Consider the following 17,422-nt stretch of genomic DNA (forward strand, 5'->3'; position numbering starts at 1 on the left):
GTTGGCGTGGTCGTAACACATATCTCACACCTGATTAAACAGATGGACGAGTGAACTTTTTTTTTTGAGATACACAAACATCGGTGTCGACCCGAGGCCTTAGACACCAAGACGAGCGAACTGAATCGTCCAACCCGCCATAATAGCTCATAACGAGCTTCAAAAAAGAAGCAGGGCTGTACGTAAGTTATTTTTTTCCCAACCCACCCAATTAAGCATATCAAGCATAATAATTTAAATGTTTTTATTGAATTTAAAATAAATTATTTACAGTAAACAAATAAAAATTGAGTTAATATGTACAATATACATTTTTTACAAAAATTCTAAACAATAACTAATAACCTTGATAGGGTTGCTGACGTAACTGGGCAACTAATGCTGCAGTTTGTTGCTGTTGCTGATGCTGTTGTTGTTGCTGCTGTTGTTGCTGGTTTTGCATAGCTAGCATTTGTTGTTGGTGCCGCAAGGCTGGCACATTCTGCATGCCTCCTGCCATGGTATTGGGATTTGCTCCTGCACCTCCATAGTTAGGCCCACTGCCAGCTGGAACACCCATTCCGGATCCCATCATGTGTGGATTTGCATTAGCATTCATAGAGCCTCCCATTTGGCTAACTGAAACATTTGGAGCAGGCATAGTGCTTTGCCCCATGTTATATTGAGCCCTGATTAAATGCAAATTTGTTCCCATCATCACACACAATAACAATAATTTTTTATATGCCAGATGTGACAAGTATAATAACTTAAATACACTCATTGGGAAAAAAATAAAGCATCTTACCTAGCAGATTGAGCCATGTATTGATTCGATTGAGCTCTAATATTTCCTCCAGGGTTCATCATAGTATTGGGAGTCCCTTGAGGACCCATGTATGACTGATTGTAATTTGAGGGCCCTTGCATCATGTTGGGTACTCGTGGTTCCATCATTGTTTGATTCTGCTGCATAGCAGAATAGTTGTTTCCATATCCTTGATTAATTCCAGAACCTAGAGATCCACAAATAATGAAAATAAATACCTGACAAATAATTCCGTCAGAAAACGAATTATACCTTGAGGTGGTAAATGATGCAAAGGAGGTGTCTGACCAGTGCCTTGTTGCATTTGATTGGGATACATATTTCCAGGTCCAGACTAGAAAATAACAATCACTGTTTATTTAAAACGTCTTAAAACAACAAACACATTACTTACAGCAGCCATTCCTTGAGGTCTCATGTGCTGTTGCCTCATCATCATCTGTTGACGTTGCTTTTGTATTAATTCCATATTTTGATATGGAAGAGGTCCACCCCCAACTGCATGTCCTTGCATTTGTGCGCCTTGGTTGTGGGTCTGAGGGGGTTGACTGACTGGATTTGAAGCAGCTTGGTGTTGAGTTGCTGGATTTGGAGTTGGAAGAAAATTTGATGCAGGTTGACGGTTTCTGATCAGATTGCTCAATGCTGCTTTTGAATGTGACAATCTGGGACCTCCAACTGTGTGACAAATTTTTAAAATAATGCCCAAATACTTTGAAGAGTGGAGAAACTGTACCAGGAGGTAGTGGTTGTTGAGGATAATAAGGTTGTTGCGGCTGTGGCGGAGTCTGTTGTTGAGGTTGTTGTGGAATTGGCTGCTGCTGTTGCTGCTGTCCATACCAGGTTTGAGGTGGTGGAGGGTTGTACATTGGCTGTTGTTCAGGGGGATAAGGCATTCCTCTCATTGATGACTGATTAATTATAAAGTGTTTCAAACAAAAGAAAAGCAACTTCGAACAACAAGACTTGTATAACAGGCACATCCATTAATCAGATGCATATTAAATAAATCTCGTTATTCGATGATAAACAATTTGTAACCAGTTTTACCCAAAGGAAGCCTCTACTTTTAAACGTCTCACACCTCGAGAGACACAAGTAGAGTCTCACTTCAATAAAAAAAATTGTGGTTTAAATTGTTTAACCACGGATGAACCTCAAAAACCAATTGTGCATAAAAAATGAAGCCAGAGTTTTAGAAACACTGGTCATAATGATAAGGATGAAAATGAAAGAATGAATAATTACATTTTTGGTCTTTACCTGACCATTGGTCATTTTAGCAGTTCTCCGTCTGCGAGGTTGTTTGGGCTTTTTAGCCACCAGTCGTGGAGGAGGGATAATCTCCATGGGGATCTCTTTGCCCCGCTTTGGCTCTTCCAATTGCATGGTAAGAAAAGGTTGAGGTTTAATCTCTTGCGGGGGCTCGAGATCCTCAGGAGGCAAGACCAATGGATCGAGGTAGTAGCTGCTGGGCTTCTTTAAAGAATGGGTGTGCCACAACAGAATGCGATGCATTTCTTCCAAACGAGGTATCTTTCTCTCCATACGAACAGCTCCAAACCAGGCTCTCGGAAGCGGAGCTGGGTTCTTGTGACCTTCCATCAGATCCCAAGGGCTCACTTTCTGTTTCTCAGATACTTGCAACCCCTAATTCATTGGTAAAATTCAATACCAATAAAAGTATGAAGCTATAGGAATGAGTACCTGTTTCTTATCAATGGAATCGAAACCAGCAATTTTGTTGCCTTTAGTATCGATAAGACTTCCCATTGCTTCACATGTAATGACTTCACAGAGTTGTTTGGACAGAGGTAGTAGCTGCCTCACCATTTTGGTACCGATACTATTTTTATCAGCCATTTCTTTCTATAGGTGAAAAAAATAATTTAAGAGTAAAATTCATTCTGTTTCCATCTAAGCATTGATAATACTTTGAGTTTCTTGACAAAATTTGGGTAAGATTTGCGAGTTTCTTCGCCTCTATCACTACCAGATGAATCAGAAACTTGAGTGGAGTGTGTCAAAACTGCGAGCATGTCCAACACAGTTGTAAAAAGCTCACTAAAGAGACAGAAATGAATAAAAACTTTTTTTTTTCATCTTAAAGGCATTACTAATTTGCATCAGGATCAACAACATCGTAGCTGATTAGCTGAACTAGAAGTAGTGCCCAATCGGTTGTAAGAGTCATACTGGCTTGAATCATGTCAAACATGCCTCCAACTAAACTAAGTCGCAATTGCAAAGCTTCTTGCATAGATTCCTGCGATCGTATATCATCGGCATTCAATTTCTCCTAAAATTTTAAGGAAAATTTTAGTTAATTGAAAAGCAGGAAGATACAAAATCAATTACATCTTTTATCAAGTGAAGACATTGGAAAATCTGGGAATTCAGAGAATTGAGAAGGCCTTCCCTTTGTTCATCTTGACCTTTAAGACACATTAGGACCAGGGAAAGAAAAGGTTGATGACTCAACAATGATGTTCTATAATCCATAATGAAGGTGTTATTTCAATAATTTAATTCTAAATAAAGGATATTTAATTTACGATTTGCTTGGTTTTTCTTTCTCTTTGCTGTTTTTACCCGATGAGGTGTTATTTGAGGAATTGGCTGAATTATTGGCTGAAGAAACTGTGGTGCTTGAATTAGGAGTAGCCCAATTTCCACTTTCCAAAACTTGCCCGGCAACTTTCAAAATTTTTCCTTGAACTGCTGAAGGCAGTTTGGCTATCAGTGGAGCTATAAGCCATACTCTACCATGTTTCTCTTCGTCATTTCTAAAAAAACCAAATAACTCTAATAAAAATTCAAAACCAACTAAAAAATTTTAAAATGATTGGCTACACCCACCGAAGCCCGCCAATTCCTAAAGCTGATTTACTAATAAACATGTGCTCTGACGGAACGTTCGACGAGCCACCGGATGAATTTAAGATTTTAACTGGTGGCAATTTGTGGCATTCTTCACTGGTTAGTTGGAAGACTTCTATTGTGGCTCTAGCTATATTGTCCAACCAAGTATTAACTTCACTAGATCCTGGAAGGCACTGCTTATACATTAGTTGAAGTTCGAGCCAAGCTACCCTCAAAGTCCACTGATCCAAATTCTGTAAAATGACGATAATGGCTTGTTTCTGGTCAGACCCATCTTCACTTTTCGTTCTGGAAACTCCCGGATGACATATCATTTGCAATAAGTGCTGGGCTTGTTTATTGGTTAACATTTCATCTAACAACAAATCGGAGCTACACAGCATCTCAGGATCTCTGAGGCAACGCTCATGGGCCCAGTCCTGACCACATATTTGCTTCAATGCATACTTAGCAAAATCACTTAGACCAGCGCTTTCCATTCCACCTCCAGAAGTTGTACCCATTCCTACTGGTACTACAGTTGTAGAATCAGTAGCGGTAGGAGTTGCGCAAGTCGCCACAACAGCTCCAACCGAGGAATTTGGCACACTTTTGTCATTCCCATTGCCAGAACTCACTGGTCCTCCTCCAGCATTAGGTACACTGCCTGGTCCACTGTTACTTCCACTAGAGTTACCACCACCACTTCCAAGCATGCCTTGAGGCGTTTTACTGAGATTGGCCCTAATGGTGAGGAGAAGTTACACCAAGCTGACAAAATACAAGGAAGAGACAGAATTACTTACGACAAGCCTAAATCAAAGTCAGAATCATCAAATGGCCCCAAAATTTCACTGATGCTGATTTCCCCCTTCATTTGAGGGGTGTCTATTTTAGACCTGGATTCTTGTCCTTCTTCAGTCGAATCACCCAATACCAAAATGGCCTTCAACACTGTTAAAACAGCTTCAACTCTGATTCCATTTCTAGCAGCTGCTAGCAAGTGTCTATCACAGGGGGACTTGATAACGTAAAGTGGTCGATGAGTGGGTGGGGGTGGGACTGGTACATTTCCAGAAACAGTTAAAGAATGATAAGCCAGACCAACAGAAGATGGGCTTGCACTACCAGATGACTCTGTTTTAAACAGCCGAAGCAGCAAATGGCATGTAAGTCGAGCACCAGATTCGGCATCCTAAAAATTACCATACTTAGTAAGTGAAAAACTTATATTATTATTATTATTATTATTAATAAAAATAAATAATACCTGATCACCCCCACCAGCGGGTGACAGTAAGGATGGTAAAGCCACTTGAACCACAAAATCTTGTAAGAGAAAACATCTTCTAGCTACCATTATAGCAGTGAAAACAGCTAAATTATCGTGAATCGACAAGTCCCCAACCTAAAGAGGAAAAACAATGCTTGAAAAAGAGACCAATCATCAAAAGAAAATTCTTCAATCATACATCCACTTGGGTCAGAACATCGATAAATCCACAGCCATGATTTGACGAACAACACAAAGCTTTCAGAACACCCAACCATTCTCCGGAAAGAGCGCTGCAACTTGCAGTTAATTCAGCACAAAACATTGAAATCTCATTTAATCGATCTGCGTCTCTAGCACTGGAAATGCCCTGAATGGCATTGCAAACAAAGCTGTATCTATACGAAGCATTTTCATTGAGAAGCAACAGTTCCTTGGGATCAATCTTCACTCTGCAATGAAAACGACTGGAAGAAAATAACACACTTTAAAGGCAAAAAATGTAACCAAAAGGGTTTTGAAGAACAAAAACTACCTGGGGTTGTTAATATATTCTATCATACAAGTTGGAGTCCACAGTAAATTAAGAGCAGAGGGCGTTTGTGAAGAATATAAGGTTTGCTTCACCTTGGAGTACATTGCACCAAATAATTCTGTATGTTTTGACTGTGAAGACAAAAGAAAAATTAAAAAAGTGCTTACATTGTAAAGCTGGGGCATAGCAATGGAGAGCATGTTCCCCCAAAAAATGTTTAATTTTCTGAACCATTTATTTTTTAGCTAATTGTGTGGGCCCCTTAACCAAAATTATGGGTTTGCCAAGGTTATGAATTATTAAAGAGTACTTTTAAGAAGCTGCAAGCTGAGGTCAGATCATATAAATAGCACAAAATGCATCGTTCTGCTGAGCTACAATCAGTTGGGTTGGATATGTGAGCCGTTATTTTACATAACCTGCAATGAAAATTTTTTTAAGTAAATTCTACTGTCTAGAAACATTGGCTGAGAGAAAAATCAAGCAAAGTTGAGACAAGTTTTTTAAATAAAACTGAAACCAGAATCTTCCTATTTTTATATTAGACTGACTCAGTATTTCACTTTAAAGTTTTAAGTTTTTAACCCATATTTTTTTCTGTATTGCCACTATTAGTTCATAGTGGTCATTATTATAGATTTAAAACATAAAAATTGTTTTTCAAAAACACCAATTTAACAGTTTTTTAGATTTGCTTGACTTTAAATTCTTTTAAACACCTTACCCTTCAAAAATTGACAATGTTTGTTGCTGAGAAACCAACAAGCAGCAATGATATCTGAATAATACTCCCACAATGTAGAGTCCAACGGAAGTGGCGTAAGTACCAGCTAAAGCTGCGGTTTTCTGAGAAAGCTGGGTTTCAACTTCAGCCAATTCTTTTAAAAGCTTAATTGGATAAAAAGTATTATTAAAATGAAAATGTACAATTTCAACACAATTATTAAATCAAACAGACCTGAATAGTAAATTCAATGAGTCCATGTATGTTTAGGGCAAGTTCCATCAAATCAAACAAAAAAGATATGTACTCTACAAGTGGAAGGTAATTTGAGTTCCCTGTAGCAAATACGTTCAGCATTTCCACAACTGAGGAGGCAAGTGACTGAGTCACAACGTGCTGATCAAAATATGACAGAGATTGAAACCTAGTAACGGCTGACTCAAAATTGAATCCTTCTTTGACGTTTTTCTTCACTTTTCCTCCATCAGCCATATCCATACAGGTTTTCTTGCTAAACAATTTCATTATTTCTTTGGTAACTTTCTTGACTGTATGTCTAGCTTCATCTCGGACTCTGCCAACGCCAAAGAGCAAAATGTGCCTCTGATTGCAATCGTGGAAGGCTGTCTCATCTTGAGGCAGTGGAAAATGAGTGGTGTAAAGTAAATGGCGCATTGTGCTAGTTGGTTGCGTATTTTGACTCGTAGATACAGTTCCACTGTTAGAATTACTAGCAGCACCATTAGAATTTGATCCGTATGGTGGATGTGACAATGGTACTGTGTCCATCAAGGATGGTCCGTCTCCTTTATCAGAGCCTACAGACTCTGGAAGTAGAATGTCTACAGAGTCCAAAAAGAAAAAAAATTGGGAGGGGAAAAGGTCAAAAATCCCCGCTTCTTCGTTAAAGCCTTAAGCATTTGGATGAGATTTTGAAATTTAATAAAAACCTAGCCATTAAAACCTAAATGAGATTCCCAAACCACTACTTTTGAAGGATTTAAATAGTAAACCTATTACGAAGAGAGGAAAGGGTGGGAAAGAAAAGTGTTGTGCTAAGAGTAGAGCAAACCCTTTTGAGCATGCAGGTGTTGGCAGCTCGCTCGCAACCCAGGGGTAAAAGATTCACGCTTCATTCTCGAGAGAACCATGCTTCTTCCACCTTTACGATCATGCGTACTCATGCATTGGTTTTTGTACTTTTGCTTCCAAAGGGCTGAAACTCAAAAACTTATATTTGTCAATGCGATTAATGGTAAAACAATTTCATGTTTAGCGATAAAAACTGATCAAAATCCACTATTTAAACAAAAACCTTATCGCCTATCATCCTCATTCAGGGCAACTGTAAAATATATTAACTCAACTTTCCAGGCAGAAAATAGAGCAAATATGTTTGCAAATATGCTAAATTACTGCGCACAAGAAATTGAGGGAAACAATTTTTTTCTAATAACCAAATTGTCTTTCAGCCTTAAAATAGAAATAATTCCAAAAAAAAAAGGAAAGGCTGAAATAAAATTTGGCTCTTATAATAATAATAATAATAATTTGAAATTAGATTTTACCAGTCTCAAAAATTAAAACACATACACAAAAATTTGCATAGATTGAAACGTGTTAGTAGATAGGACACCTCACCCAAAAAATTGTGACGAAGAGACAATCATTTTAAAAGTTAGTTTTTAAAACGGAAATACAATACATTCACAAATAAAAAACAATAATATCTTAAGGAAAGAACTAAAACATACCGGGTTGATCACAGTTGTTTTGCTGTCCTTCTTTGATATGCTGAAGCAATTTATCCAAATCAGCGTCAATTCGAGCATCATCCATATCCATATGCATGGTATCCCAAGGATTCTGGGATGGGAAAATCTTTAAAGTAGCCAAAGTAACGAGGAAATTTTTTAATAACATCAAAAATTTACCTCAGTTTTAACTGATCCAGGTCTATTATCCACAGGATCAAACATGGGCAGAGATTCCGGTGGTCTGTTGGGGTCTCCTAGACCTAACATGCCTAAACTAGTTGGTCCACTCATATTTGGTCCTCCCATTCCAGAAGGACATAAATTGGATCCCCCTAGGCCGGAACAAGGCATACCAGGACCGCCTAAACCAGGATTTCCCATGACAGGGATATTGGGTCCAACCATTCCTGGAGACATTCCATGAGAAGGGTCACTCATAAAACCAGTCAGAAGGGGCTCTAAAGCGGGTATTCCTTTTCCCATTTGATTATTGGGTACGTTGGGGTTCACCATCATGACATTTGGGTTAGTCGAGGGATTTATACCTTGGTTGTTATTACTAGGTAATGATTGTCCAGGATTGCTGGATGACACGGCTGGTGGTGTTAGAGAATTGGCTAAAATTCCTCTGGAGATGAGGGAACACATGTATGAGTCATGGGAAAACACATCCAAGCGAATTAGCTCCGCAAATAATAGGACTAGGTTGGAGAAAGCGGATTTGTTTTCCATACTTGGTTTCTCATCTGCAAATATAAAAGATTTGATGGGCAAGTCTTCTGAGGCACTTTATTTCATAAAAATTACCTAAGACTGGAGCTTGGGTATCCAGAAAATTACTAAGTAGCGTTTGGTAGATAGGTAATCCAATTGACAAAATTGCGGAATCCTGGCTATCTTTATCATCAGCTATATCTGATTCCGAGTACCTCTGTAAATAATCACAAAATAAATTTGTACTCATATTAGAGATAAATTGAATTTTACCTCAGCTACTAAATCATTTTGACGTTTTTCAAGCAATCTGGCAACTAATAAAGCGCGATGTTCCCCCGATCTTTTAGTGGTGACCGCCCATTCGCACAGCAACTGGACAATGGGTTCATCTTGGGCTAATAGAACCTCCGTAGAGAGGTTAGCAGTTGGATTTGTGATCCCCTTTTCTTTGGAATTATTAGCAGTGTTATTGGGAAATATCTTGCCATAGAGCACATCCAAACAATTGCTCGAGTCAACTTTGTCAAAAGCATAACGGTCCAGGGCATCCAGAGCATTCAAAACCCGTTGTATAGTTGCGCCTTTTTATAAAAATAGAATTGAATTAAAACATTAAAATGATAAACATTAGATAATATTGAAACATACTGGTAGCTGTTTGTTGCCACTTTTCACAAGACCACCACACTTCCGCCGCTTGCCCCCGTTGCCTGATAAGTTTCTCAGCTTGACGAAGCATTTGCCGTATGTGAGGGTTGGTTGGTCGTGGGGGCATTGGCAAACTGGAAGGGGCACATGGTAGAAGATCCAAAGGTGAGCCATTCAAAATGGAAGTGGCCTTAGTTTCACCAATGTTATTCCAAACAAGAGCTGTTGGACACTCCAAAGTTATGACTTGAAGAATGGCTGATAACTGAAGTACAACACTACGGTGATAGGAACAATTTAGAAATTCGTTGAAACTTGATATAATTGGGTTGGTAGGTTGTGGTTTCTGTAGTTGTTGCTGCTGATTTTGGATTGGTTGTTGATTAGACTGGTTCGTAGGTGTTCCAGGACTGGAAACAAGCAAATATTAAGAAAATTATCAGTTTTATCATTAGCCTATCATAATGTCCCCATAAGCAAAGGTCTAGGCCAAATTATTGACGATCACATACCCGTTATTAAGAGGAAGGTATTCAAAATCTGCACCTCCTTGTAATTATGTTCTCAACTAGGCATTTCCCCAAATGAATTTCGCGAGTTGCATGTTGAATGCTCAGAAGGCGTGCGCGATCGTTTTAAATGTAGAACCACGTGGGAGAAATCTCCACCACCAGACCTTATTATTATTGAGTGGGGTGGCAAGCCAAACACTTCGACCTAAGGTCCATTGTGCATCCCCAAACTGGGTGACTTAAATAAGTCCTATTGCCGACATAAAGCTTAAAATCTGCCCGGCCGTGATATTAGAGACGTCATACGTCTCCAACCGATGCATACCCAAATGCTCAAACCTCTGGGCTGCATAGTAATCGCAGCTACAGAGTACATGTGAGGCAGTTTCCTCCTCAGCTAGACAAGATCTGCAAATCGGGTCATCACTGACCCCAATAAGCGTTAAATGTCTGTTAAGATGGCAGTGGCCTGTAAGTAGGCCAGTAACAATCCTAATACTGGACCTAGATAGCGAGAGTAATTCTCTAGCTCTCTCCCTAGAAGGGCCAAGAGTGAACTCTTTGGTCTGCCTTTGACCCTCAATTTCAGACCATTGTCTGAGTTGACGATCCGACATAAACTTGGAGATTAAGCCGCGTACCAGTCCTCGGGAGATGGGGAGAGCAGGTTCTGGACCAATGAACCCAGCCCTCGCACCTTCCTTGGCCAAGGCGTCGGCCCTTTCGTTCCCAAGATGCCCCTTATGCCCAGGTACCCAACAAAGTTGAACTTTATTGTGCAACCCAAGAGTGCAGAGGAGATCTAAGCAGCTAAAAACCAGTTTAGAAAGAATACTATACTGGCTGAGAGCTCTAAGAGCAGCCTGGCTATCTGAATAAATCTGGATAACCTTCCCATGATACCCCTGATGTAAACCGTGAGCAGCACAGGAGCAAATGGCAAAAATTTCAGCCTGGAATACACTAGTGTGTATCCCTAGGCTTTCATAAAAGCCAAAATTATTAGTAAGGCAATACATCCCCGCACCAGTGCCATAGTGGGTCTTAGACCGATCAGTGAACCAGACCACCTCTCCTCTGGTACCGAGGGTCAAGTGACTCCACTCCGCACGGCTAGGGAAGTTGACCTCAAAAGGTTTACTAAAGTGGAGTTTAGTAACCATCAGATTAGAGCCCATAGTTAAAATCGGCATCTGATTGGACATATCTCGGAAGAGCTTGGTGTGGCTATGCTCCCAATTATTAGCCTTCCACCAGCCTATAGGCACCTAAAAGGGCAGCTTCCTCAATAAAAAGGTGGAGAGGAAGCATATTCAGGAGTATTTCCAGAGAAGCGCTTGGGGCTGTTCTAATGGCTCCTGTAGTGCCGACACAAGCCAGCCTTTGCAGAGTGCACAGATCAAACTGCACAGTCCTCACCACCAGACCTTAGCATTGTAACCAAGGTATTTTCAACATTTTATCGCTTTCAAAGTTAAAATTAACACTTATCTTGACAAAATGATTCATCGGAACGTAAACATAGCTATTAGAAATATGAGTTGTGTTTCTGAAGGTATTTGTTTTTCAAATTTAAGATTTAGACGCATTTTGCGTGGCATTTATCAGCGCAAGTGTGGCTGCTCTACCAAGCAAGATAATATGTTAGATGTAGAAAGTTGGAAAAAGAAGATGGCGCTACTGCCCTATCGTCGTACATCTTTGTACGTTAATTTTTGGACAATGCTAGACCTTTACTTAGGTGGACCTTATGATAGGCTTATGGTTTTAGGTAGCCAAGGTAAATTAACGTACCCAGTTTGATTATTGTTGTTGGAGTTATGGCTAGGACTCTGTGGTCTCGGGGAATTTGGATTTCCGACATCGGCTATTAACTGATTGAGTTTTTTGGCACAATGATGAGCCAATCTACGGGAAAGTATCTCAGAGTGGACAAATTCATCCACATATTGAAGAGCCAGAGTCATAATTAGTTTCAAAATGGGATCATCTGGAGATTTGGTTTTTTCAATCAGCTCTAAAACCCAAGACAAAAAATCTTGCCTATCTAACAGCCCCTCCTATGTCAAATATAATGATTAGTTAAAATTGACGAAATAAAATTCAAACTTCTAGATATACTTACCCCATATAGATGCCACGACAACTGCGTACAATACTGCCATTGTTTATAGGCCACTTCTGCAGAGATTCCAGATCCTATATTTGAACCAGGTATACTCGATCCAGAAAGACTTGAGCTTGTATTAGATAAGGAACTTCCACCACTACTCGAATTACTACTGCCTAGATTACTACTACTGGAACTACTTCCTCCGAGTGATATATTACTGTGGTAATGCTCAGCTAGTTTTTGAACTTGTTCCCTAAGAAATTTGCACAGAGCTTGGGTCCACTCTTGCGATTGATCCGGCAATTGTCTTTTTTTAATTTTAGCTTCAGAGATTGCAACAGTGTAGGCTGATGACATTTTAACAAACCACGTTGCTCGAACCATAGGCACAGAATATTCGTATAGAGTCATAAATATTTCCTCTTTCTTATTAAATATTGGTGTCTGAAATAAGATCAAGAGATTAAATTTGAGTTTATTTATGCAATATTTATATTAACAGATATACCTTTTTAGCAAGAACATTCAGAGGTTTAGATCCAGCCAAATCTTTGAACCAAGCTTCGATTGGGATTTTAGATCTTGGTGTAACCTAAAATTGCGATATTTCAGGGTAAGACTTGCTTAATTAAAAAAACAATTAGGTTAGCCTAAAACTGACCGGCCAAAAGTTATCTTTGGTGTTGATTTGCGGTCGTCTTTTACCAGTATCCGAGAATGTATTAATTTCCTGTTTCTTTGTTAATATTGCACTGAAAAAGGCTCCAAATTTGGCTGCTGTTATGTTTGCATTACGAGCTGATCCGTACTGAAATTAAAATAATTTTGAAGTTATTGACTACTTTTAAAACTTCCTAAAATATTCTTAAACAAATTACCTCATCTTGGGGAGGAATGGGATGTGTGTTTATGAATCCTTGTTTGACGTTAACCGCAGTTAATTCATCCTAAGCATTAAAAATTAGACATGTACAAAGGCCAAGGCTTAATACGAACATTTAATGCGGTATTTACTTTCGTTATACAAATATAAATTACTTATTTTATATTCAAAAACAATTGTAAATAAATTTACCTCTCTCTGTTTTGGATCTTGCGGATAAACGTCCGGCGGACCTAAGGTAGTTTTCTTAAGCGGCCGCTTCGCCATTTTCTCCTCAAAATCTCGAATGTTCACTTTGTCCAGGTTCACCACCAACTCAATAACGCGTTACGGCGCTGTTCTATCCATAGAGATAGAAAATAAATAGAGGCACTATTGTATCTGGCGAAGTTGACAGCGAGTGCCGACCACCTTTTCGCCAATGTAGGAAGCCATGAGATAGGCAGATTACGTGGCGCCATCGACGCGCGGTGAAATGAAATACATTATGCCTTTTGGAAAATCAACTGTCATTTGATGTAAACAAGATTCAAGATTTTATTGAAGACTTGTATATAAAAATACAGCTTTTTTTTTTTTCAAAATAAGAAAGATATTTATTTGGTGCCTATGACAGCGGGGTCTTCGCACCACACACTCCAAAATTACATAAAAGGACTTAGCACCAGAGCAAAGAAGAGGAAAAATTAAAAAACAAAAACAGAAAAAACTGACAACAGACGAAATCTAATGACAGCCAATTAAAAAACTAGGCAAAACAAAGGTAGGAACTTAACATTAATTGATTTTCGCCACTTTAAAAATGTCACAAAGATCGTTAATAATCGCCAGGTCTCCATGCTGAACTGATTTTTTTACACCATTTCTATTTGTATCATATTTGCCGGTGACTAGAGAACCCAGAAGCCTAGGTCGAATTTTTTTACCACTCTCACAAGTGAAAAGAAGATGATCCACAGACTGCACCTTATCATAAGAACAGCTTGAGCATATGTTGGAAGATCGCAAATTTATATTATATAGTCTTTCATTTGTAGGTAAACGATCGCATATGAACCTGGCAATGAGGGAGTCCTTCCAACGTGGAAGTCTCAAAGCAGAAATGACGTCACTGGTGGGATCAGATTTATAAAAACCCTGAGCACGACTTTGCACAAATTTTTTCCATTCAGAAGTCCATATGTCATTAAACAATTTAGTACAACGCAATTTCAGACAAGATTTAGAATTTGGGAGAAACACTGAAATTAGAGGGGGACAAGAGATGTTAGAAATGTCGGCACAGCGGTCCGCAGCAACATTACCCGGCACTCCTATATGTGAAGGACACCATAACAATGAGATTTTGCCCTTGTATGTAGCACTCAAGGCCCGAAAAGTTAAAACTTGGGGATCTGAATTAAAACCAGAGAGCATGATGAGAGCTGATTTAGAATCGGAACATATGATTATATCTCCAATGGAATTCCTCTGAGCATACCGCAATGCTTGGTTGATCGCAAACAGTTCCACGGTACTAATGGAATGGCCCGGGTCCACCAAAGTTTGGTTGTCTACCCTCATGTCTGGAATGCAAAAACTGGCACCTGCACAGCCAATATCATCCCTTACAGATCCATCAGTATAAATAATGGTCTGATTATGGTGCATGCGGTCCAGTTCTGAGAAAAATAGCTGATATAGTTCTACATCAGATGTATTACCCTTAGAAAGCCGTAGCCAGTCACAATTCACCACCGCATTAACAGCCCCCCAAGGGGGTGGGGGAGGAATGGTCTCGTTCCTTTGTTCCTGATCGTGGTACCAAGCAAGGTTAAGTGACTCCAGCTTCTTCCAATACTTAAGCATGGGAGGAGTTTTATGTGATTGCCATTTATTTTCGTAGGGTCGCAATTCGGCAATACTCGATTGAACGTGCCTCCTGTAATATTCTGGAGTATCTGATGCCGCCGCTATTGCTAGATATTGAACTCCCAACAAGTCTCGTCTGTGAGAAAGTGGCATGATGGCTGCTTCTGCCTCCATCAAAGCAATGCGAGTAGATTTGGGAACTCCAAGAATCGCCCTAAGCGCTGCATTTTGCACTCTGTCTAGTTTATCTAAGTGAGTTTTCGCCGCCGTACTATATACCAAACAAGAGTAATCCAAGCGTGAACGAATGAGGTGAGTGTATAAAACCCTCAGAGCTCGTCTAGAGGCACCCCAGTATGTAGATGAAACAGCTCTCAGTAAATTTAATCTCTTCATAGAGGACCTGTGCAGGCTATCAATGTGATTTCGCCAAGTTAATTTTGAGTCAATAGTGACACCAAGGTAGACGTATGTCTCTACCCTATCCAAATGTGTCTGACCCACACTGAAGAAAATATCATCATAAAAGTCAGTATTCCGCTTGTTGTGTATCACCATATATTTGCATTTGGTGGGTTGAAATGTTAGGCCCCAGTCTGTACTATAAACTTCCATATTGTTCAGAGCCACTTGGATGTGTTCTTGTAGGGTCTCGGCATGGGGCCCGGAGGCCCAGATAGCCAGATCATCAGCGTGTTCACCGTGTTGTACGCCCACTGGACATCCCTTTGAAGCGTCTGCCAGCATTATATTAAAGAGAGTAGGGCACGAGGCGGCTCACCAGATGGGAGCACAGTCGATGAGAAAAAATATAGAAGAAGGAATTTCAAATGATATTGTACAAAAAAATAATAAAACCAAGCATGAACTACAAACTTTTTTGAATGACTGCAAATAGGACTGAAAACTATTGAAGATAAAGTCATATAATTGGAATAACTTTTGTTAACATTTGCATATTTTAGACCAGGACTGGTACAGTAGCCTAACTTATTTACAACTTTAGGTACGATTATAGTAACCTAACTTATTTACAACGAATATTGTAGATACTTACAATTCTAACATGGTGTTTACAAATTATATAGTTGTCGATATACAATACTAACCGACTAAGGAACTGAATAGCAACAACCAAAAAATATGGGAGGGAATTTCAAATATTTCTATACAAAAAATAATAATAATAGAACCGAGCATGAACTACATAATACTAAGAATGACTACACATTGAAAACCGCTAACAATGAACTGTAGATAAAATCACATAAAAGGAAAAAATTTTGTTAAGAATTGCATAAGGAAGGATAGATTTTCCCGGTCAAAAACAGGGGTGCCTTAACGTGGTAATCTTCCCTCTATTTCTTTACTATCTCTATGGTTCTATCTATGCAGGGCTGGCTCTAGGATTTTCGGGCCCCAGGTAATTTTTACTCCAAAATTTGTGTTTTTTTTGGAAATAGATAGTTTTAGTTAGGCACCCGTTCCGGCGGCCCCTTTCGGAGGCCCGGGCCCGGGGTACTTTTGCCCCGCTTACCCTCCCCCCCCCCCCAACGCCGGCCCTGTATCTATGGTCGTACCAACATTAAAGGGGAACGGCCAAGCTTTTACAAATATGGCCTTATTTCCGTATCAAAAGATTAACAAGACGTTCAATATACTAACACGTACCTTTTTTTGTCTTGAAAAAATAGCTTTTGGCCCAAAAAGTTGAAACGAAAAAAAAACGCCTGGTGTTTGGGTTTGAATTTTCGCCGCCATCTTAGGGGCCGCCGCCAGCGCCCCTAACCCCGTATGAGCGATTTGCCAACTATCCTAACTTTTAAAATCGCGCAATTTAGGCTTAGGTCTCTTATAACGCGCCGCGCGTGCAAAACAAATTTTTTGCGTCTTAGGCAGCACGCGCTTTTACGTTGTTTTTCTGTCTCACCGACTTGTCACCAGGTTTCGCGGCAGACGGGCGCTTTTCGATTTCCCGAAATTTCTTTATTTTATTAAAAATTAACCACTCAATATTTTTTGATGCGGTTTTCGCCATAAATTTTAGTTTTTAATAGGCTATAGGGCTATCTAATGGTTAAAGCTTGACCGTTCCAATTTAAGTATATTGCACATTCCACGGATGCTGCAGCGCCCTACTCAGACCATAGAAATCTCATAGGTACCTATCAGATTTCTATGACTCAGACCTGAAAATCAAATCGCATGAAGGCGGTAGCAACATATCATTTTAGCGGGCATCTTTGAAAAATATTTATTTAAATATATGAGTAAGTTTAATAACTGGTTAAAACATTACTGATACTTCATGGTATTTTTATTAAAAACAGTTAAATTTTATTTACATGTTTACCGGAGCTTTCGGGTTCGAGACCCCTCGTCAAGCGGTATTTTGAGGAGGAGTCTCGAACCCGAAAGCTGATTTTGTATTTGTTACTGTCCTTGCCCCATTTTGTATTGTATTACATTGTGTTTTGTGCCAACTGCCAATTCAACTGTAAAAGATTGGAAGCCTGCATATAAGCCTATTACGGCTTTGTGGGCACAACATGTGATAATAAATAAATAAATAATGAATGAATTGAACTATTAGAAAAATGTTTCTGGATTCGATTGAGACCTCAAGTGGGTTTTTATTCTGGCAAGGCTAGGTGAATCCAGCTCCCAAAACCAAGTTCCACCAATTATAAAGGGTCGTTTTACAATTTACGACCAGAATTTCCGCTAGCGGTTTTGCGT

At 39.4% G+C, this 17,422-nt stretch overlaps 2 protein-coding genes across 9 annotated transcripts; both read right to left on the reverse strand.

The window, feature by feature from the left end:
- Nucleotides 1-237: 237 nt before the first annotated feature.
- LOC149954163 (mediator of RNA polymerase II transcription subunit 12-like protein) lies at nt 238-13,174 on the reverse strand. 8 transcript variants are annotated; one of them, XM_090168942.1, is made up of 32 exons: nt 13,025-13,174; nt 12,828-12,896; nt 12,611-12,757; nt 12,458-12,541; nt 11,962-12,393; nt 11,631-11,896; nt 9,325-9,734; nt 8,947-9,257; nt 8,767-8,890; nt 8,505-8,705; nt 8,137-8,366; nt 7,957-8,068; nt 7,275-7,418; nt 6,437-7,044; nt 6,203-6,366; nt 5,789-5,897; nt 5,479-5,609; nt 5,143-5,410; nt 4,941-5,078; nt 4,477-4,865; nt 3,668-4,414; nt 3,364-3,594; nt 3,167-3,299; nt 2,926-3,107; nt 2,743-2,872; nt 2,516-2,677; nt 2,057-2,458; nt 1,545-1,719; nt 1,203-1,486; nt 1,061-1,142; nt 788-995; nt 238-668 (listed from the first exon to the last, which is right to left on the reverse strand). In XM_090168942.1, exons 1-32 carry the CDS (start codon nt 13,097-13,099, stop codon nt 338-340), a joined length of 7,479 nt encoding a protein of 2,492 aa, XP_090025068.1. In that variant the 5' UTR covers nt 13,100-13,174; the 3' UTR covers nt 238-337. The 8 variants fall into 8 exon arrangements, with proteins under 8 accessions (XP_090025068.1, XP_090025067.1, XP_090025066.1 ...); XM_090168941.1 differs by having other exon boundaries at nt 6,437-7,029; nt 8,137-8,705; XM_090168940.1 differs by having other exon boundaries at nt 5,143-5,395; nt 8,137-8,705.
- Nucleotides 13,175-13,542: 368 nt separating this feature from the next.
- Nucleotides 13,543-15,430, reverse strand: LOC149954164 (uncharacterized). Its single transcript, XM_090169860.1, has one exon. The coding sequence runs from the start codon at nt 15,428-15,430 to the stop codon at nt 13,610-13,612; it is 1,821 nt and encodes a 606-aa protein (XP_090025986.1). The 3' UTR covers nt 13,543-13,609.
- Between the last annotated feature and the right edge of the window lie 1,992 nt (nt 15,431-17,422).

This window comes from Leiobunum rupestre, chromosome 3 (assembly GCF_980474605.1).
Source record: "Leiobunum rupestre chromosome 3, qqLeiRupe1.1.hap1, whole genome shotgun sequence".
Lineage (NCBI taxonomy): Eukaryota > Metazoa > Arthropoda > Arachnida > Opiliones > Sclerosomatidae > Leiobunum > Leiobunum rupestre.

Bases quoted from the DNA above. Each gene is read 5' to 3' on its own strand.
- LOC149954164 (XM_090169860.1), bottom strand. From the start codon at position 15,430: ATGCTGGCAGACGCTTCAAAGGGATGTCCAGTGGGCGTACAACACGGT.
- LOC149954163 (XM_090168938.1), bottom strand. From the start codon at position 13,099: ATGGCGAAGCGGCCGCTTAAGAAAACTACCTTAGGTCCGCCGGACGTT. The intron at 9,258-9,324 runs GTATGTTTCAAT...TTTTATAAAAAG, and splicing joins GTGGCAACAAACAGCTACCA to GCGCAACTATACAACGGGTT. The intron at 2,459-2,515 runs GTACTCATTCCT...CCAATGAATTAG, and splicing joins ATTCCATTGATAAGAAACAG to GGGTTGCAAGTATCTGAGAA.